The sequence below is a fragment of the Alligator mississippiensis genome, chromosome 1 (genome assembly GCF_030867095.1).
Source record: "Alligator mississippiensis isolate rAllMis1 chromosome 1, rAllMis1, whole genome shotgun sequence".
NCBI classification, from domain to species: Eukaryota; Metazoa; Chordata; order Crocodylia; family Alligatoridae; genus Alligator; species Alligator mississippiensis.
In genome coordinates, this window is record NC_081824.1 from 149,024,993 (window position 1) to 149,047,303 (window position 22,311).

The 22,311-nt window shown below is 44.2% G+C and overlaps 1 protein-coding gene across 1 annotated transcript in view; it reads left to right on the forward strand.

Annotated features, from left to right (window-relative positions):
* Positions 1 to 3,094: 3,094 nt before the first annotated feature.
* The window catches only part of ABCB10 (ATP binding cassette subfamily B member 10), a 35,197-nt gene continuing 15,980 nt past the window's right edge, over positions 3,095 to 22,311 (forward strand). Inside the window, exons 1-5 of the mRNA XM_006269854.4 lie at positions 3,095 to 3,359; positions 16,166 to 16,366; positions 17,118 to 17,320; positions 18,507 to 18,641; positions 20,635 to 20,781. Of these exons, the coding sequence (XP_006269916.4) occupies positions 3,113 to 3,359; positions 16,166 to 16,366; positions 17,118 to 17,320; positions 18,507 to 18,641; positions 20,635 to 20,781 (933 nt within the window). The 5' untranslated portion in view covers positions 3,095 to 3,112. The remainder of the gene's footprint in view (positions 3,360 to 16,165; positions 16,367 to 17,117; positions 17,321 to 18,506; positions 18,642 to 20,634; positions 20,782 to 22,311) is intronic.

Sequence of the window (22,311 nt, forward strand, 5' to 3'; positions counted from 1 at the left end):
TAATATCTTTTATTAGACCAACTCAAATAGTTGGAAAAATTTTTCTTTATAAGCTTTCAGGTATAAATACCCTTTGTCAGGCTGAGGAAGCTTCCTTGCTTAAGGCAGGGGCCTCAGCCTGATGAAGGGTATTTATACCAGAAAGCTTGCAAAGAAGAATTTTTCTAACTATTTGAGTTGGTCTAATAAAAGATATCAGATTTACCCAAAAAACCTTGTCTGCCTATGTCCTTAGACCAACATGGCTACAACCTATGTACCCTAGATAAGGAATAGCGTTTCATGAAAGAGTAAAGGTAACCTACCAATTGTAGGATTTGGGCTGCATGAGGACCAGTGAGTGTGAATAGAGATTTCTAATTTTCTGGTTAGCAGATTTTATTGGTTCATGTTGTGTCCTTGACTTTAGAGTGACTGAAACTTGTACTAGCAGTCACAGAATTTCAAATACTCAAGCCTGCATGTATCCTATGTGGTTTGAACATTCAAACAGACTAGAAGTTTGTGCTGTTGAAAGAAGGTATTTTTGTTTTCTGCTTTTTTTCTTTTTTGCGTGTGTGTATGTAACGATACGGGCAACTAACACTCAGAAGCTTACTGGGGGTTTAATTTGCATTTGGAAATCTTCATAAGGGAAGATGCAACAGGACCCTGTTACTATATTCTGTGAACTTTGACCATAGCTTAGCACTTGCTAGGAAATGTAGTCCCTTGAACATCTTTTTTATATGCTACATAGGAACACAAGAATTGCCACACTGGGTCAGACCAAAGATCCATTTAGCCTAGTATCCTGTCTCCGACAGTGCAAATAGTGGATGCTTTAGAGGGGAGTATAAGGAACAGTGCAGAGTGATCGGCTCCCTGTTTTACCCACCTAGTCACCATGAGTATGTTACATTCCACTCCGTTGTGTTGAGTAGCCCCTGGCAGACCTATCCTCCATATATTTTGTCTAATCCCTTATTGACCCTAGTTACACTTTTGTCCTCCACAACATTGTATGGCAATGAGTTTCATTGGGTAGTTCCAGGCTATTTTTATTCATTCTATTTATTGCTGTTGGACATTATTTCTGTGATGCTGAACATTGCATTAATGGGATAATACTGCATTATCTTATTTGTCACCACAGTTATGACACTTATAAAATGTAGCTTCATTTGATTTGGTACAAAACAATAAGTGCTTATCCTTCAGTATTGCCCAGCCTACATAAGAAATCATGAGTCAAGCTCAAAAAATCATGAGTTTAAAATCATAACATTTTAAAAAATATTAAGTTTAGGTTTAAAATCCTTTCGGACTCATGCTTTCAATCTATTCTCTCTAATGTTGGGGGGTGGAGTTTTTTTATTAGATGAAGCTTGAAATTCTCACATTTTAACATGATTCTAGGAGACAAGGATTTAGAAAGAAGAAAGAAACAGCAAAAACTAGCAGCGCTGGAAAGCTAGGGGACACTGGGAACTCTACTAAAGATGAGAAAGGATGGACTGTGTTGCTGTGTATCAGATATAGCCACTGCATCTCATAAAAAATCACAGAGCATCTCATACAAAAATTATGGCTCCTTTTTATGACATCTAGCAAAGTGACAAAAATATACACTATAAACCTCCAGCAATACTACTGTGCATGTTATGTAAGGCCATTCATCACTGCCCAAAGATGCCAATAATCATTTCCATTTGGCTTGCGAGTCTTAGGCATACTCCCCATAGAGGTGGTACATTCATCCACCCTGACAATCTTCAGAATGTGTCTTGATGCCCTCCTTGCTGGTGTCATCTGATCTTGCCCAGGCAGTCTTTCTTGCCCAAGCGCAGGGGCACTGGACCAGATAATCTTGTAAGGTCCCTTCTAGCTCCTAACATCTATGAAACTATGATAAAATAGTCAAATACTGCTTGTACTTAGTTCATGCATACAAAGTCTTGCCTTCAGCCAGAGGTTCCCAATTTTTTTTCTTATTGTGTACCCCCTTCCACATTTACCTTTTGCCTGTGTTCCTGTACCAGTACACGTTATATTTTAACCCAGTTAAATGCCAGTTATTATCATAATGACAATTAAATCTGCCATTACACAATTTCCTAGGGGTATGCATACCAGTTTGGTGAACCCTTGTCTTAAGCAAAGAGATATATGGTGATAAAACCAGGAAAAAAAATAGTTTTGGTGAGCATTTAATGAGCCAGTTGTTTGGTGTTCCTTTTGTGACTGACTGAAAAGTTATTTTAAAGCCAAGGCTATATTTTAGGGGTAAAATATCATCATCCTAGTAATCATTGTCTCTTCGCACCAAGTAAGTTTGTGTTATATATGTCATATCTATCTATAGATCTGGATATGTCTCTCTCTCTCTACTGCATTATATAGTTTGTGCTATATATTATAAGCACAATGTAGCAGTTGAATAGTGGAGAGGTACACATGTACACTAACAGAAGTGTGTACACACACACACTTTGTTTAGTTTATAGGTACAAATCTATCCTCTCTTCTCATCACACCAGACTGGGAAAAGGAACTGGGATGGCACCAGAACGCCTCTAACTTTAAACCTGGATGAAGGAGTTTTAAAATGAGAGGCTTTTCCCCTTCATGGGAATTGTTCTCAGCTCCTTCCCACACAGCAACTGGAACATAGCTGAAGAGTTCCTGTTGAAAGGGCTCTGAATGGTTTGTGTGTCCACAACCTGAGATCCGACAAGGAGCCCAGAGGAGAGACCAGGCCGGTGAGCTAGCGGAGATGAGGAATGGCGTGGTGTCACTATGTGTGTGTGGAGGTGATGAGGGGGCAGAGGCTTGTGTGTGTAGATTTGAGGAGGGCAGAGGTGTGCGTGTGTGTAGCGATGAGGGGAACAGAGTGAGTGTGTGTGGAGCTGAGGGGGACGGAGGCACGCGTATGCAGTTACGGGGAGTTGAAGGGACGGAACGTGAGTGTGTGCGGGAGGGGCACAGGCGTATGCGGTTGCGTGCGGCGGCGGGAGGTGTCTCCCCTCCCCCTCAGGCGCCGGCTCACAGAGGGGCGGGGCGGGCTCCCGGGGCCGTATGAGCCGCAGCACCGCCTCCTTCCGCCCCGCCCTGCTCCAGCCACTGCCTGGCCATGGCAGGCCCCGCCGCTCGGCTGTTGCGGCTGCGGCTGACCCTGGTGCCGGCCTGGGCCCGTGGCGCGCCTCGCCCGCTGCTGCTGCCGGCCGGCTCCTCCTCCCGCGCGGCCTCGGCCTCGGCCTCGGCCTCGGCGGCGGAGCGCGGCGGCCCGGCAGGGCTCGAGCCGCCCCTCGGCGCGCACCGCCACCTGCGCCTGCGGGAGCTGCTGGCGCTGGCGCGGCCCGAGCGCGGCCGGCTCGCAGGTACCGCGGGGCGGGGCGGGGCGCGCCCGGAGGGGCCCGAGGGAGGCAGAGCCCGCGCCCGCTTCCCTCCCCAGGCGCCGGCCGGAGGGATGGGGCTGCCCAGCCAGGCCTGTGTTGCCGGCCTTTGCTGGTTGTCCTCCCCCCGCTTTTCGTGCTGCATCTGTCAGGGGCGTTTTAAGTCCCCCCTCGGAGGCTTTGACTGGGGGTGCCGCCATGCCTGCTGGGCCCAAAGTGGGGTTCCTGGATAGAGGGTCTTGCCCCACTGCTTGGGGTCAGGCCCATTGCTGCCTGTGGGGTCGGGAAGGCATTTGAGGCCATGGTCAGAGGGGGCGCCTACATGATACAGGGCCATAATTGTAGCCCCTCAGAGCAGCCTCGAGTCTGCCGGAGCAAGGCGATTACCGTGGTCCCACATCTCGTGTATCCGTGACCCTGCCACAAAAAACAGCAGCGGAGGCCCTTTAACTAAAGCTCGTTCCAGCTTGAGTTAAAGCACCTCCACTGCCTTTTTTTGGGGCAGGGATGCTGATGCACAAGATGCTGCCCAGGCACTTTAATTAGAGAGGCTGTCAGGGCACAGACAGAAGTGACAGTTTTCGCTGGATCTGGCTGCAGAAAGCGGTCTGTAGCTGTGACCCAATGCACACACCCAGCTATAGACTGCTTTGAAAATTTCTGGGTGAAAATGTTAACCCTCTTTGCAGGAGGGTTCAGAAGAAGGCATTTCAAAAGATAACTTCTGTAACTTGTGTCTGCACTACCTGAGTTGCTCTAATTAAGGCACCCCCACACACATGCTCCTGGAGCATGTTGTTGCCCTGGGGGCTCTGCCTTCCTCTGTAGTGAGGCCACAGGCCCCTGGATCTCCTGAGTCAGGTGTCAGCAACGTTTTTGGGCAGGGTGCCAAAAACGCCCACAACCTTGACTTGTAAGATACTGGCATGCCAGGGGTGGATGGCAGGGGAGCTGCAAAGAGCTCAACCCTTGTTGTGGCAGTGCAGCCTTGGCCCCATCCCCACCGTCCACCCTGAGGCACGTGTGCCAAGCAAAACGCCTTCGTGTGCCACATTCTGGCACCCATGCCAGGGGTTACCTACCCCTGAGGGTATATTGACGAACAACCTTTCACAGAAGCAGGATGTTGGCTGCTGTGGTTTCCCTGCTCTACCTGTAGCAGGTGGCGGTGTTCAGTCTGTGTTGTGTCAGGGTTGACAGCTGACTTATGTAGAGTTTAGATGATGGTTTGGATAGGGGTGGTCCTGCCTCAGGCAAGGGGCTGGACTAGATCAGTGTTTTGTTTTTTTTTAACTCATGGGTCAGAAGAATATATGAAAGGGTTGCAAACAAATTTAAAAAATGGATTTTCCTTTAAAGGAGAAAAATGTAGGAAAGCACGGGCAGAGCTCCAGCCTGCAAGGGGCTGCTTGGGGCCCACCATACCCCATACATATCTCCCCCAGTGTGTGGGGCTGGGGGGTCTGGGGCCTGGGGATGGGGGGGCAGTGGGTCAGGAGTGAGGGGTACCAGCAGGGCTGGGGGCTGTTTTCTACTTAAATTATTTACTAGGTCGGGACTGGCCGTCGATGTTTACAAATGGGTCCTGATACAAAAAAGGTTGAGAACCACTGGATTAGATGCCCTCTGAAGGCCTGGCCAGCCTGACTTCTTATGGTTTTATGATTTTCTGTCATTTCAGTGACTCCCAGCCACAGGTCACAGCACCCTGAGGTCTTTGGGTGCCCTGAGGTCCTTTCAGGGGTGTTGCAGGGTGCCCTGAGGTCCTTTCGAGCATGCTGCGGGTGCCACACAATGTTAATGCTGGTAGCAAATGTAGCTCATGAGATTAAACCCAGAGATTTCAAAGAAGGAATCTGTCGTGTTAAATCTGTTCTGCCTCTCTGTGGGCTTCCTGAGTTGTTTGCACCAGAAGAATTGATGTATTACTACCTTTCTGTGGTCAAAGAATAAGTGAAAACAGTTTTCTAGGGGCACCCTGATTTTTATCAAGGTGTGCCTTAAGTCTGAACAATGTTGAGAACCACTGCTCTGAGGTGCAGCCCTGCCCTGCCTGCTTCCTGACCTCACAAAGAAAGCAGGGCAGGGTGTCCTCTTTGGCCACATCCAGACAACTATGGACATGCAGTGTGTGGGCCGCAAACCCATCTGTGGCTCCACACACCGCATATGCAGGCATTCCCTGCACTGCTACCTTGCTGAGTAGGGATTTTTTTTACTCCGGGGCGGCAGCGCACACCACCCATAACCAGAGTGTGGCTGGCCAGAGCCACACTCCAACTATCGGCCAGGCTCTCAACTGCAGGAATGCTGCAGCTGGAGCTCCCCCAGGTCCCCAAGACTCCAGGTGAGGCTGCTGGGGCCAGCACAGTTGCTGGCCTCAGCCTCCCCTACCCCACACAGAGTAACCTGCCATGCACCAGAGCACCTGTGGCTCACGCATTCCTGGGGACAAGTAGCAGCATCACCAGGTGCTGGAGAACTGAGCTGTAGACAACAACATGAAGTACAAGAAAGATGGGTGTGCTGCTGCTGCTTGTCCCCAAGGAAACAAATGTCCGTGTTTGTCTGGATGCAGCCTTAGAGAGCAACTCCAGTGCTTGAACCTCTCCAGTGATGGGGATGTTAGAAATAGCGTCCTAGTTAGCATCACATCCTTCTAGGAAGTGTTGGAGTAGTCAGGCTTTAGATGCTTTGTGCAGAAAAGCCCCCCTGGCCCCTTCGCTTTGAGGATCTCTAATGTGTGTGGCAGGGGACCATCCCTTTGCAGCTTTTTACAGGCCTTACTGTGCCTTATTTTGGCTAAAGATTGATGAGGTAGAAACATTATATCATTTGTTGTGACTCTAACAATAACTACAGTGTGCCTCATTACTACTTTTTTTTTAATGTTAGTTTTGCAAGGCCCTATCCTACAGTTGCTTCATCAGTATAGGCAGGTAGATCTAGCTGTAGGACAGGAGATGAATGGACATAGCCCTTGTGCTGTTGTGAGGTAGGCATTGTTATTGCCCTTCTATTGTGGGGAAACTGAGACTTGGTGTCTAGCTGACTTGCTTCAGTTAACACAGAAAGTTTGTGACAGGTCTGAGGTCTGGTTTGCATTGTATTCACAGGACCATTCCTCTCCCACCTATACAGTGCCTATGCTGCTTCTGTGTTAAATGATGAAGTGTAAAGCGTACAAATGAGTGTGAGTGATTCCTAGAGAATCAGTTATGTCAGTCTCTATTCTAGTATTACTGTGCATTTTTTTTTTTTTTTTTTTTTTGAAGGTAGAAAATGTAATATGTTACTCTTCCAAAACTCCTTCAAGTTTTGCTAATAGTATCTGTATTATTGTGCATCTGACTATGTGCAGCACAGCCTGCCTGTTGCAGACTCTGGAACAAGGCTCCATAGAGTGGAAGTCCAGAGTTGTTGGAGCAGTTGGACTTGTGAAATCTTTCTGTTCATAAAAGTAACTTCAGTAACAGCCTTCCTTTGAAAATGTGGTATAGCACTGGAAATGTCTCAAAGGTCTTAAAAGTAAAAGCTGTTAACATTAGTTTTTCTCTTTACATGGCTGAACAGCACACTGCTAGGATTATTTAACATTTTTACTGCTGTTTTTAGAGGTTCTTATTTGAGAGGCTCGCTATTCTACAAATTTCAGTCATGATACACGGTACCAAATTATAATCAAGCCAATACACAGTTATGCATATTTTTTCTTATATATACGATAACTTTAGTGTGCCTATGCTTGCATCTAGACCAGTGATTCCTAAAGGGTGCGCTGCGAATGTGTTGTATGGAATATGTTGAGGGTTTAACAACATATATCTATATATATAATATACACACACATGCATGCATGTGCACACATTTTCAGGTGTAAGTGTGAAAAGTGCAGCTAATTTTAATCCAGAAAAAGGTATCAAAAGTTTGAGAGACTTTTTTTTTTTTTTTTGAGATGCCCAAGTGATTCAAGTTAAGAGTAAAAACTAATATTTGAACTCCTATAATGATATTAGATCACAGGAAAACTTAAAGACGCATACAACTGAAAAACTACTCTTTAACATTGTGCTGCTTAGAGGACTAGCAGGAAATGTCTTTATTTGAAATGTTGGTATTATTTCTAGACTAGTGGTTCTCAACATTTTTAGGCTCAAGGCACCTCTCTAACTTTTTGGAAATTAGTGGCACCCCATTTAAAGACTAATTTATTTCTTACAGGGCTTACCTTTTTGCACCCTTCAGAAGATCTTGCAAGGTGGGCAGGGCACCCCTGAGAGCATGGTGGTGGATTGTGCACAGTGGTTGATGCTGGCAGCGGCTGCTTGGTGGGACAGATTGGTGAGCCAAGGGGTGGGTCATTAGACCCCTGAAGGAGGTAGAAGGGGGTGACAGTGGCTGCTGGTGCATGGGCTGTTGCCAGGTAAAGGCAGTAGAGGCATAACCCTGCTATGCCCAACTTTCTGCTGCCTAGCTTCTTCCTACCCCTTGGCCTGTACCTGAGGGGGTGAGTGTGGCCCCTGCCACTGTGGCTGCTTTTCTGGGGACCTGAATGCTGTTGACAAGAGCTGCTACTCCTTGTGGGCCCTCCCACCACCCCTGGGAGCATGGGAGGAGTCGGGATGGCCCCATCCATCTGCCTCCCTGCATTGAGTCCATGGAGATGGGGAGAGGGCTCTACTCATTAGCCTGGCTCTTTCTCCTGCTCCTCCTGTGCTCCCAGAGCGGGTCGGAAGGGCCATGCGGAATAATGCCTGGATGCCAGGGCACGCCCAGGGTGCCCGGTGTGTGGAGGAGTTGGCACTTACCTCCTGTCACAGGGGCCAGGTGCCACAGTACCTTTTAGAGGATCTTGTAGCACCCTGGCTAAGAAGCAGTGTTCTAGAGTTGACTGACATATTTTAAGCCTAGCTTTGGCCTGAAGCAGACATTTGTAGCTAAAGTAAAAATGTCCGAGGAAAAAGCTAATGGTGAAGGTGCCTGTAACCATTAATTACAGACAAAATAGAAATTACAGCTGTAGAGCCTTGATAGAGGCAAACCTGAATATTTTCTGTTTGGCTGTTCTTTCTATCCACAGTTTACCCTGCATTTCTTTTTAAAAACAGCATGGGTTTACAGCTCTATGGTTTGACAAACTAACCTTTAAAGATCTGAGAATACTTTTCATTTCAACAGATAAACCATTTTTTTGTAGCAAGACAAAATGCCTTCTGTTTGCTGATAGCTCTGCTGTCTGAGACACACCTTGGATATAAAATATTGGTTAATCCTTCCTTCAGAGCATTCACAGCTAAGGCAAATGATAAACAGACACTTAATGTTTGAGTTATGAAACATCCGTCTACAGTTTTGTTTTAGTACAGGCAGACTTTTTACAGTCCTTTTTATGTCCGGGGGGGGGTGTGTGTGTGTGTGTGCGCGCACGTGCACGCGTGCATTATTTTTGCTGAGGGATCAGCTGTGCCAGGATGCATCTCCTTGTCTCCCTTCCCCCATGCTTCTGGGGCCTGATCCTGCAGGACAGTGGCCTGGAGCGCCTGGCTTCAACCCGGTGTGCGCATCTCCAAGAGCAGACAAGGAACCCCATGGGGTTTCCGTGCTCTGCAGCGTGAAATGTATGCCCCAGAATCCCCTGCAGGGGATTTCCAGGGTGTGTGTCTACAAGCATGGAGAAGGGAAGCCCCTGTGAGTACCTTGTTCCACAGCTGAAATGCTGCAGGGGGTTTCAGGGCAGGTGTTTCATGTTGCAGAGCAAGGGAACTGCATGGGGTTCCCTGCTCCATGGTTGCAGATGTATGTCCTGTGGTAAAGAGGGGTTGAGATTGGGGTGAAACCAGATGCCTGTGGCATGTCTGGGTTCCCTATCCCACCAGATTACTGGGGACAGGCATTCAGATGCTTTTAGCAATGTCTTGGGACAAATTGTTACTGCACTTTGTGGCAGCAGACTTTGGGTGGTGTGTTGGGGCACCTGTGAGAAGTCTGAAGAGTAACTGCTCTGTCCTGCCACAGATAAGGAAAGGGTAGGCTGCTTGAATCTGTATATGTCTCTTAAAAGTGAGGAGGAAGATAGGTTTTTTAGGAATTCTGTATTTCTCGATGATTCCTTGATACTGGGCAGTGCTGTCCTCATCTCACTAGGGCAGTATCCCAGGTAGCAGAAGATAAAAATAGGAAAGATCTTTTGGGGTTTGGAACTTAATTGATGTTGCACATAATTCTAGGTCACTAACTCTTGTGTGTAGCTGCTGCTTCTCTTTTTCTTTCTTCCTTCTGGCATTTTTTCTTGGTGATTTTGTCCAGTTATTCTCTAGTCCCATTCCTGAATTGGATACAACATTAGACGCATCTTGTGCTCGTTCTCTATTAGTTCTCTATTTCTTTCTTCAGTTCTTGTTGGCTCAAAGAGAAAGAAAAGTCCTCAGGTTCTTTTGCAGAACACTTTAATAAACTTATTCTTGTAAATTTTTGGACTCCATAATAACTTTCTTATTGATGAGAGCTGCCATAACTTCTGCTTCCTGGTTTATAACGTGATCTTAGGGTGTGGACAGAGGTAACGTTTGAAGCAGGTCAAAGTGGAATGGAGTTTGAAACATTTCCAAAATGTAGCATTTCAGACATGGACAGAAGTACCACCTCTGGGCATTTCCAAATGAGCAAGCAGCAGCATGTGGTATTGTTGTTCCACAGCCAGAAGACCAGAAAGAGTAGGCATCCTAACCAGCCCAGTCTTCAAAGGTTCTCAAGGCCTATTGAGGGTGGAGGAAAGTGCTTGGCTGTTTGCCCAAGGATCTTGCAACTGATGCTTCTTGAGTTTCACTCCAAGCCCAGGGAGTGCAGAATGGAGTCTTACGGCCTTCTTGTCCTGCAGCCCTGGAAACTCATATACTTTTCAGTTGTGAAAAATAGATTTTCATTCATCTGAAGAGTTGCATTGTATTCTGTTAGGTTATTGCTTTATAATTTTGTATAGGGAACTGCATATTCTATTAAAAAGAGTTATCTAAAAATTGCTTTAAAAGTTTTGGAATAAAATATTGCAAGTGTATCCATCTTTACTTGAGCTGCTGCTGCCCCATGCTCTGGGTTGGATCCAGTGTGCAAGGAGCCCCATGGTCCAGATCCAGCTCACAGTGACTTTGGCACTTCTCCACTAGATTAGTTACAGCAAAATCTTTTTTTTTTTTTTGGTCTTGAAATCATTAAACCTATCAAATTTTTGAGCAGCAGTTTCAGGTTGGTTCTTTACAATCCATTAATGAAGCCATTGTGGTCCTAGAGCAGTGCCTTGTCATCTTAATCACTGTAGCTGCAAATGTTTGACTCTACAGAACTTGAATTCTTCCAGGGAGAGGTTCTTTTTACACCTACAGATTTGAATAGATTAGAGAGTTTGATATAGACAATGTGCTTTATGTTCAAGCCTATACTTGTTCAAATTAGTACTATGGCTTCATTTCAAGTGTGTAATGGTTAAAATACAAAAGGTTAAAGCAGTGCTTCTTGCTGTAAATCTGAAGTTACCTTATTTCGGTTCCAAAGTTAGCTGCTGGAAACTCACTTCTTAGATAGCTGTTGGAGGACTAATCTAAGCCTTATTTAAGGGGGTGGAAAATGAATTATGCTTCTGACTTGTGTATGGTCTGTTTTAAGTGTACAAAGTGTTCATTCTATCTGTATTTTATCCTGTCATCCTAAAAGACAGTGATTAACTATTTTCACTTTATGCCTCTTCTGCCCCAGTGCAAAGCTGTTGCCTCATCTGAACTACTGAATGTTCCCACTTCCTGAGATGATTTTCAGTGGTTTTTCTTTCAGATGTCATTTGTTCTGGCTGCTTTCTACAAGGTATTTTGACTTTAACAATACATGAAAACTTTCAATTTTTTGCTAGTAGTTTGTTTAAAGAAACCTGTGCTAGTCTTTGGGGATGGGATTTAGCAGACTGTGCAAATGTACCACATCAGCTTTGAAGGTATAGCTTCTGAAAACTCCCATTGTTTGTGCTATGCATTGGTGATTGACTCAATGGTCAGTTTTCCAGGACTGCAGAATCTTTTCAGCAAAGAAGTGTTTTTGTTGAAGATGTAGTTTTTCAGCAAGCTTTGAATAACTTCACTGCTTATTCTGGACAGTCACAAATAAAGTCCTGGCATTTTATGTGACCATACTTCCTGCCAAACAGTTTCCAAGTTAAACTTTCATTTCATATTGTCATGACTCCGAAGAACTCTGTTTAGGCTTACTTTATAGATTCCTCTTCCTGTGGCTCCAGTGCCAACTTCATTGGTCATGTCTTGCTGTTTAAGTTCCTCTGTTTTCTGCTGTGACTGGAATAACTTCCCAGTCCCCTTTCCTGTTCCCCACCTTCCCCCGCCGCCAATTCAGCTCCTGACTCCTCATTTAGTTTCTCTTAAATCCTTATATTAAATGCTTTCTCTATTCAGTGTATGCCTTAGAAAAAGAAAGTATATTTCTCTTTTATTTAGTATGTTATGTTGCACCTGTCACCATGCTGCCAGAGTGTCTTCAAGGTTGAGAATAAAAAAGGATTAGTGTTTGCATTGGGTTTCTTCTGTCTTCCATTTGGAGGGACAGGTTGTGAAATTATTTTTACTTGTAACTAACTGTGTGCATATAATATTGAATGTGCCATGTGTCCCTGAGTAGGGGAAGTTGTTGTGAGAGTGAATATCAAAGTCTAAGACCACCCACTGAGAGACCCCTGTCTGATGCTTGTATTTTTCCTGAGGTAGAGCTATTAAACATCATCAGGATCCAGGGAAATAATGCATCTCCCAAGATATCTTTAGCCTCGATTCATTAGAGAAGTGACAAGGACTTGAGGTGGTACTGTCTGGGGAGCCAGGTCAGGGAACCAAACCCAAGAATAATTAAGATTGAAGCCTCCTTTGGAAAAAAAAAATGCAATATGTTAAACTAACCAGTCTTCCAAGAACATGAGAGTCTGGTGTTGACAGAAAGATTAGAAGCACCCAACTGCAAAGTGTCTTTACAAGTTGTGGATGTAAATCTTCAACCGGTACAGCTAATTCCTTAAGAGTCCGGCAAGTTCCTTAAGAGTCTTGTCTTCATCAAGTTTCTCTGATGCTGGGGCAGCTTAATGGCTAGTGACTGTTAATGGAAAGTGTGTCCTCTGTTTATTGCTTGCATTTGAGCTCATGAAATGTCACTACTTTGCTTAGCAGATGCATGTCAATATTGCATAGGAAAAGGGAAGCAGTAGAACTGTTGTACTAGACAGGTCTGGTGGCAGAGTACTGTAACTGTCCACTAGACTTGGTTTCTCTTGATCCCTTCTACTTTTAAGGCCAGGGATGGAAATGATGCATAAACTGATATAAGTGGTAGGAAACCAGTTAAAATCTGTAACACAACAGAAGTTCAGTGGACATAAACTGCTTTCAAAATGATGAAAACCAGTTTAAGATAAACCTGGATGGATGTAATATCAGAATGAACTGATTTAGGTTAAATCTGTTTATTGAATTTCTGTCCCAGATCCTGTCCAGATTAATTAACTTGTTGTACCCCAGCATCCCAGGATGCTTTGCCCCTCCCTGCAAACCCTGCCTCGCAGTATGGGCGGGCTAGCTTTGGCCCAAGCTGTTTGCTTCAGCCGACTAGGGAGGTGTGCTCTTGTGCACCTCAGCTTCTGGCGTAGGTCACTGGTCATGTGGCTGCATTTCTGAGTGTCTGCTAACTTGCTTATTGGTTCAATCTATGCAGTTTAGACTAACCTGCAAAGATTGAATCGATTCAGCCTCTGGCTTTTTGTCTGTACTTGGCTGAAGAAACCAGATAAGTTTCTGCTGCTGATTGTACTGAATGCTGTTGAAAGATCCAAGTGCGTGATTGGGATCAGTGCCCTTCATCTGTGTAGAAACAAAGCCCAACCCCATCAGTTTCACTAATACTGTCTATTCTAAATTCTGCTCTAAAACTTGACTGGGTAGGATCTAGACTACCAGCTTTGGGTTGATGTGATCAAAGATTATTCTTTTGCTAGCTTCTCAGTATAGTTGGATATAACAGGAGATGCAATACTGAATGGTAGTTGGCAAAAGATGAAACTAGGTCAAACCTCATGTTTAAAGTATAAATGCAGGTAAGACAAATTATTTTGCATGACCTGAGACCCTTGAGACTGGGAATTTGTTTTTCACTTTGTACATTTTAAACGAGTTTCTGTGGTTAAAGGAAACCCATTGTGACTTAGGAGCACAAATGCACTTCTGTCCAAAGCAGCATTCTCATTACTGGCAGAAAGTTTATATTGTTCCTTGGGATCTGTTGGAGTTCTTCTGCCATAGTTGTAATAGGATGTTGTCCTAATGCTAGTATGTACTGATTCCCCATTAGACACTAAGTAAATTTGTGTCCATCTACTACAAATGGCTTGGTTTCAGTTTGATCTCTGTAGGCATTTTCTGGCTTGTGATTCTGTAAGATCATCTAATCTATGCCCTGGAAGGGTGCATTTTCCTGTTAACACTGAAGTGAATTTCCTCTGTCAAGCCATCTAATGCTAACGCCTTGGAGCTCGCATGTTGAGCTTTTTCTGGTGGCAGGGCCTCTGACCTCTGGAATACCTCCATATCTGGCTGCTGAACCTGCCCTACCCTTCCCTTTTAACTAATTATCACTGTAACACCTCTTGTTGGGAGTGTTGAATTTTGCTTCTTGGATAAGCCAACAGTTTGCAACACCCTTGTTCTCCTAGATGCTAACAGCAACCCTCAAAAATCAAGTGTGACCCCTACTGCTGACAACAGACAACATGATATATGCTGGGTCTGTGCTGTTGGGTGATGAAACTGTTACTGCAGTAAAATTGGCAAGATAAACTATGAAATCTTTTTGTATTTTGGCTGTGCTTAAAATGGGGATAATTATGTGCATCTGGAGACAGGAAAGGATGATAAGTAATAATGTAGATTACTTGGCTTTTAGTTTGTAAGGCAATATTGTTTAAAATTGTAAACTTTAAATGCATTGTACTAGCACACTGTATCTAGTATTTCAGTAAATGGAGTATCAGTAGCTCACTACTTCCGGAGTGTTTAGTTTTAGTTTAATTGGAAGGAATTCAAGTGAAATCTGCTGTAATTGTGAATAAAGAACAACTGGTTGAAACTGAATCCAAGCAAGACAGACTATGCTGAGACAGAGGAAGGTGCTTTGAGGATTTTGCAGCTATGGTGTATTCTTCTGTGAATCTGTGAACATACTTGCACAATTTTGTGATTCAGTTGACAGTTAAGGAGTGCTTCTGGATTCTTCATTACCACTAAGTTCTTGTGTGGCAGCATCTGCAAGAAATTCTTTTTACCATCCTTATTTAGCTAGGACTGCTGTTCTTAACTTTTTTTGATCATGCAGCCTACCTCCGCCCCAGTTCCCCGTAAAGCCTCGCTGCCTACCTTCCACCCCACATTCCCTTTTGTCTTCCAGCTAGCATACTCCCAACCCCATGCGTAGCTAGCATACCCCCAAACCCACAGCTGTCTCTGTCACGCTTCTCTTGCCAGATAGGCTGTAGAGAGAGACACTTAAGCTTCCTTTGCATCTGTCATTTTACAGGTAACTTTCACAGCAACACTTTTAACAGGAAATTAAAAAAACAAATGACAAAACCATTGATAGCCCCCTGGCTGCTGATGGGTTAGATCAATGGTGGCCACCTTCTTTGGCAACCATGCCACAAGGTAAATCCAAATTATGAGACAGTGGTGGCTGATTTTAAAGTTGCAGTGTGTCTTGGTGCCACAAAATCCCATTGTTACTAAGACATATCAACACTGACTTGGGCAGCACCCACACTCACAGCTCTCACAGGGCCAAACCATTGAGTCAGTACCGATCCCTTATCCCTGTCTCCTCCCAGAGTGCCACTCCAATCCCTGTCATCTGTGCCTGGGCTCATGTGCCTGCATACCAACTACCTGTGCCACAGGTTGGATGACGGTGATGAAGACTAACTAAAGCAAATCTGTTATTCATAGTCCTGAAAAACAGGTATTAATTAAGTTGATATGCTCTAAGTCTAAAGTTGGCATCAATAAAGAACTAATTCAAACCTTTCCTAGGTTGAAGCGGGCCAAAAGTATTGAAGACATGCTTTAGCTTTGCTATGATGAACAAGGCAAACCTTTCAAGCTGCATAAAGAGGCTTGTTTTGCTTCACTAGCAAGGAGAGGTGACTTCCAGATGGAGAGAAAAGTTTGAATGATAGGAACTCTCAGAAGTGCAGGAGGAAGAAGGCAGCATGCTGTCTGCCATGTTAAATAAGATAGGCTATAGGTTGGCTGCATGTGCTGTTCATAGTCTTTTATCAGTAGTCTGCTCATTAAGAATGTTCTTTCAGGATGTATACCTTTTTATTCAGTACACTGGGTTGTGGATTCTCTTTGACTGAAGATTGTATCTGGAAAGAGATCTGTGGTCCCTGAAAAATAATCCTATGTCTCTCAGTAAAAAAAAAAGACTGGCTTTCTCCCTACTCTTTAAAGAATCTGCTGATGAGAAGGTTTTTTTGTATGGGACTCTTCCCATCTACCTCTTAAGCATTTTTAGCTTAGTGCATTTGGTGGGCTGTGTCAAACTGACTTTCAATATCCTGTTCAAAGAGTGCCAATAATTTTGTCCTAGAGACCACAGTACTTATTAGGTTGTTGGAAGATTAAAAACAATACTCATCCATATTATTCTGTTAATGGTTCAACAAACTCTGAATGTAAGGAGGCTTGTGTGTTTTGTTTCAGCTGGTGTTGGCTTTCTGACAGTGTCCAGTGTCATCACCATGTCAGCTCCTTTCTTCTTGGGGAAAGTGATTGATGCCATTTATACAAATCCCAGTGAAGACTTCACCAACAGCCTGACCAGCCTCTGTGCTTTGCTGAGTGGGCTCTTTTTGTGTGGTGCTGCTGCAAATGCCACTCGTGTCTACCTCATGCAAACTGCAGGTAAAAGAAACCCAGTAAAGTCAAAGGGGGTCCTTGCCATAGAAACAAGGTACTGTTTAAAAGTCTGAAAGAAATCCCTGGAACCAGTTGTGAATCTTTCTGAAAATTGCTATTTTGCTTCATCACATCAAAGATAAATGATCAATACAAAGGTGCCTAATGTAAGAGGAATTAAATCTTGACACGGACTGATTAAAGCTCACTGGCCACGTCCAGATGAGTGTGACAATGTGGTATACTGCACATTCTGTTCTCCATTGTACATGGGAGCTGTGTGGAGGATTTTTTTGACCCCTTGATATTCTGGGGTCAAAAAAACCCATGGGGGGGGGGGGAAAAAAGCGGAGTGGCACACACAGAGGCAATGTGTGCCACCCAAAGCTGGAGCCTGGCTGGCCAGAGCCACACACTGCTGCTGGCCAGACTCCCATGGCAGGATCGCTGCTGCTGCAGCCCCAGGAGGCCCCCAGTGCTGGCCTCAGCCTTCCCTACCCCGTGTGGGGTAACTTGCCGCGCACTAGCATGCACATGGCACAGGCAATCACCCAGGACAACTGTGCTGCCGCCGGGGAAACCAAATGTCTGTGCACGTCTGGATACATCCACTTTGTTTGGATTTTAGGATTTTGTAACACTCCAGTATGATTTAAACGGAATAATCCTATTCCAGTCTTTCATAAAGTCAGTAAGGGGGGAGGGGGTGGTTTTGAAATGTTAATCTTTTCTGGAAAACCATTCTTTTTTCTTTTAGGACAAAGAATTGTGAAACAATTGAGACAAAATATCTTTTCCTCTATTCTGAAGCAAGAAGTTGCTTTTTTTGATAGGACCAGCACAGGAGAACTGATAAACCGCCTATCTTCAGACACGGCATTGTTGGGCCGTTCTGTGACTGAAAACCTTTCCGATGGGCTCAGAGCAGGAGCTCAGGCTTCAGTAGGGGTTGGCATGATGGTATGTTTGTCTTTTTCCTTTCCCTCACTGCTCATGACAGGTTGAAGGCTTCATAAGTTGGTATCAGTAATTGATATGTGTAAAGGTCTTTGAAATCCACTCAGGTTGCTGTGGTTTTGTGAGAGCTTTGTTCTTCTGTGCTCTTTCTAAAACTTATAACTTTTTATGTGCTACTTTCTAACAAGTGACTTGCCTGTAGCCAGCTTGCTACTATGCCATAGGTATTCCTTTTAATGAGGCACTGCTCCAAAGATGCCATGTTGAGCAGCATTAAATCTCATGCATTAAGTTTCATTCATCTCATTAAGTACTGATAAGAATTTTACAGTTAATGACTGAGGCAATAGCTAGGATAAAGAGCTCAGTTAAGGGTCTTGGTGTTCTGTATGTTCTGCATCAGTAAATGTCTAGCGGATGGTTTAATTTTTATTGAATAAGAGACCCCCCCCCCCATGGTTTGCCCCCAATGGTTTGCATGGCCTAAACTTTCTTAGTCTTATCTCAGAATAGATAATTTGGTGGCGGTTTTTGTAAATGTCATTGGGCTGCTTGTTGCTGTCATTCTAAGAAAGACAGACAAGAAAAAAGGTTTCATGATCAAAAAAAAAAAAAGAAAAGAAATTCAGTCTGGTAACATTACCAGAAGCTGGTGAGAGTTTCCACTCTAAAAATTTAAAGTGTTATTCAAGTCTTTTAATTTTGTCAGTGATAAAACTTACATATTTCAGCCCTTTGTTTAAGGCCAAATATTACAGGCCTTATTCAACCTAGATCTAATTTAAAAATAATGTTAAGTTGATTTCATTGAGGGGTTCTGTTTAAGTTGCTGCCATGATAGGGCTCTATTATGGTAACAAAATGGACATCTGTTACTGACCGTGGGTTGTCCAAGCCCATAGAGCCAAGCAGTGTCGGAGCCAGAAATAGAATCCAGACCATTTGATTCCTGATTCTTTGTACTGCCCAAATGCTGTAGAAGGATGGGTGGTTAGCCTAGAAAATAGGAGATGACAAAATAAATTACAACTGCACTATAAAATAATCTACACTAGCTTTAAAAAAGCAGTGTAGTTTTCTTCAGGCTTGAGTGTATGCACTCCTGTATTTCAGCAATGTGGCTTTTTTATGCCAAAATATTAACTCTTGATGCCAAAATATTAACTCTTGAATCCTTAACTTCTTCTAGGTTTTTGTCTCTCCCAAACTTGCCATGTTTGTTCTGAGTATTGTGCCCCCTCTGGTTATCCTAGGTATGGCTTATTCAAAATATCTACGAAAGGTTACTAGAATGACCCAGGATTCCCTTGCAGAAGCAACACAGGTAATCTTGCTAAGACTTGGTAGAATGTTTTGGATAATATAAAGCTAAATACCCTAAGAAAGGTATTATAGAATTGCTGAGGTATGAGGTCCATTTCTTTACCTGGACCTAATAAACCTGTTTTGCTTTCAAGTATTCAAGTGTGAGGAAGTAATTTCTTTGGGGGAGGTTAATAACATTTTCCCACAGGTCTCACTGCTAGCCTTCCTTTGTTTTTAAAAAAGAAAAAAAATTGGAAGCAAAATGATACCAGCTTTATGGAAATCCGTGCTGAGAGAACCTGAGACAGGTCTGCCCAACTTTTAAACCCTTGGGGGCCAGATGCCACACAGGCCACACCAGGTGAGCCACAGACCACTGGGTCACATAGATGCTCCCAACACACAGTGTTGCCCCTCACGGGCATGACCTCTGGCCCTCCAGCCCATACAGATGTGGCCTGTACTCGCACTCAGGTTCCCATGCTGCATTACACTGCCTGTGTGCTGGGGTGAGGGCAGGAAGCAACAGCTGGAAGAGGGAGGGGAAATCCAGACACTCTAGCTGTTGTTGCAGCTGGAGTGATGTGGGGAGCAGCAACTAGAGGAGAACCCTGGGGCTTCAACTTAAACCCTCGTGGGCCTCATGCAGTCTGTGGGCTGCCAGTTGGACAGTCCTGGCTTAAGGGAATTATGTTCTTTCTTAGTGTGAGGGATGCAGTTTCAGCCTATGAAGGCCTGAATGATGTGAGACCTAGTTATGAGTGGTACCTCTGCAGCTGTATGACGAAGGAGATTTGAGACCACAGAAAGCACTTTTAGAGGCAGAGCCAGCAAAACAATTCTCCAGGAAGGTTCCTTGATGTAAGGGCTGATGTTTTACCCTGATTCTTAATCCATCTGAGCCCAGGTCTACTAACCTTTGGGCTATGCTGCAAAGTTCTTTTTTTTTTCTCCCCTTCATCTGTGGAGGAGTCAGAGAATTGGAGGTGGTTATTTTTAAGGGGCTTTTGTGAAAGACCTGGGGCATAATTGCCTACTAGTAATTTCTCAGTAATTTTATTCTAGAATAGAATTCTCTTTTTTTACTATGAAAGAGATAAATGCTGAGAACAAGACCTTGCTAAAATATTCATGGCTTTCAGCTATGTTAATCCTGGGATGGTCAGTTTGCCCAAATGCACTATGCAGAAGAAAGATTAGCCACATGCTGTTTATCTTGCCTGTCGTTTGTCCTAGGGAAGTCTATCTACTTGAAAGCAGGTTGAAGACTTCCCAGCTCTGCTCTACAAAGTCTGATATACACACCCAGGGTTGAAGAGGAAAACAAACTATGGTGGTCTTGGGGAGTGGGTGGGGCTCCAAGCCTGATCTTGGTTCATGTGCTAGGGCGTTGTTGTGGCATACTCTCACTATAGTGTCAGTCAGTGAGCAAGCTAATTGAGTTTGGGTTTTTTGAAGGTTTAACTTTATTCATTTGGGAGTTTTTGCATGTTAAACTGAAATAAAGACTATACTATTGGGCTAAATTTTATTCCCAATTCAAATTCATTCAGGTAAATAGAATTACATAAATAAATGCAGTCTTTTCTGTACGGTGTGGTATACAATAGGGTATTTATCATTCCAAGTCATTATTATGAACAGCTATGAATAATCCTCTTTAATGCTCATCTGTTCCTTGTATCCATTGTCCTTTCCAAATTAAGATTTTTTTTTTTAAGGCCCATTACTTTTTACAAATTAGCTGGTATAATCCTATTCTGTTTCTCTCCACACTAGTAGTAAAGCTAAACTAGTTTTGACTTGCTTTTTAAAACCATCTTAGTATAGAATGTGCTTCTGGTATCATGGAATTCAAGAGAGGGGCATGGCAAGCTTTTCACTGGCATTCAGAGTAGCATATTTACAGATAGATAGAAAAGCTTTTGTATTGCTTTTACTTTCAGACCTTTGGAAATGTGAGCCTACCCATGAGTATGTGTGTCCAGTTCTGTGTTTTTTCTTTTTTGTAGTTAGCCGAAGATCGCATTGGGAACGTAAGAACAGTTCGAGCATTTGGGCAAGAGATGAATGAAATGAAGAAATATGCAGACAAAGTTGGCTATGTGCTGCAGCTAGCCAAAAAAGAGGCACTAGCTTCTGCAGGTTTCTTTGGAGCTGTAAGTATATTAAGGTGGTGAAGCGTCCAGGGTGTATTAGGTCTGGGAAACTGATGGACTACTTAATACTCAAGGACTCTCATAGCTCTGATATGATGCATATAAATCAATGCTGTGTAAAACGAATTTCCATAAAGGTGCTAGAGAAAGGAATTGTTTGTTGTTTTTCCTCCTTCAGGCTATTCATTGAAGCAGTGAGTCCAATAAAATTCTAGTGCTTGCAACTTCATGAGGCTTAATTCATGAGGTTTTACACCTTTCTGTATTAAAGATCAGTGTAATGAGAAATTTTACCCAGGTTAAGCCAGGTATTGATTACGTTGCCACTCTCCTTTAAGGTTCTGCTAAGCCCAGGGCAATTTAGAAAATGTGACTTGTTTCTATAGATGACAGATAGAAATGTCCCAGTAATGCCCTGAATTAGATCATCTAGTGACCTGTACTGGCCCCACGTGAGCTTTCCAGCTAGCACTACTCATTGTACCTCCCAGCAAAATTTTATAGGTAGGGGCCTACCTAGCAGCAGAAGTGTACTGCACAGCAATTCCTTTAATTTTGCTCTTTTTGCTGTGCATCCCACACCTCCTCAAAGACCTTTTAATCTCTCCGAATGGAACTGGAACCCTCCGAATTGATTTGGCCATACAGACAGCTTTAAATGTTTTTGGGGTTTTTTTTTGTTTTGTTTTTTTTTTTCCCCACATACCTCTAGGTAGCAGGGGCTCATGATTTACTGCGCTGCTGGGGCAGATGCAGCATCCCATAGAAGCATAGAGGGCTCCCCAGCGCACTTGGCAGCAGACCCAGAAGCACTTTTCGTCCACTTCCTGGTCCACCGGGGAGCATGCTACGGGGCCCCCATGTGCTCCCCTCCCCCCCCAGCTTGGCAACTGGTGCCTCCTGGGACTGGGGGGGCACCAGGGGTCCCCCTGCAGCCGATCACTGAACCAGGGGGGCACAGGGGCCCAGCATGCTCTCCAGCAGACCCAGAAGTGGACCAGAAGTATTTCCAGTCCACTTCTGGGTTCACTGCTGAGCATGCTGGAGAGCTCCCTGCGCTGCTGTGGGACATTGCATCTGCCCCAGCACTGCAGCGATCACAAGCCGTGCTGCTACCTCAAGGTATGTAGAAAAAACTTTTAAAGCTGCGCCTGTATCCAAATCGCTGATTTGCTGGATCAGCATTGAACCGTCAGATGACAGGTGATCCAAATCAACGGATTGAATCACTGTCCCTGATTTGTGCTGAATCCAAATCGAATAGGGCCAGTTCTACACAGACCTGGAAAAAAACATAGTTTTAAATATGCTGCGGTTTCTGCCTCCCTGCTTATCAGCAGCAAGTAGTGGTGTTTCAGGGGTTCCTCGACCAATCAGTGGGGGAGGAGGGTATGCAACAAAAAGAGAGAGAGATTTAAAGGATCCACTGCACAGTGCACTTCTGCCTCAATTTATGTAGGTCCCTAGGTATAGGTGCTTGGGTTCACACAGACTGTTTCTGGGCAAAATGGGCCCCCTACTATAGCAGCA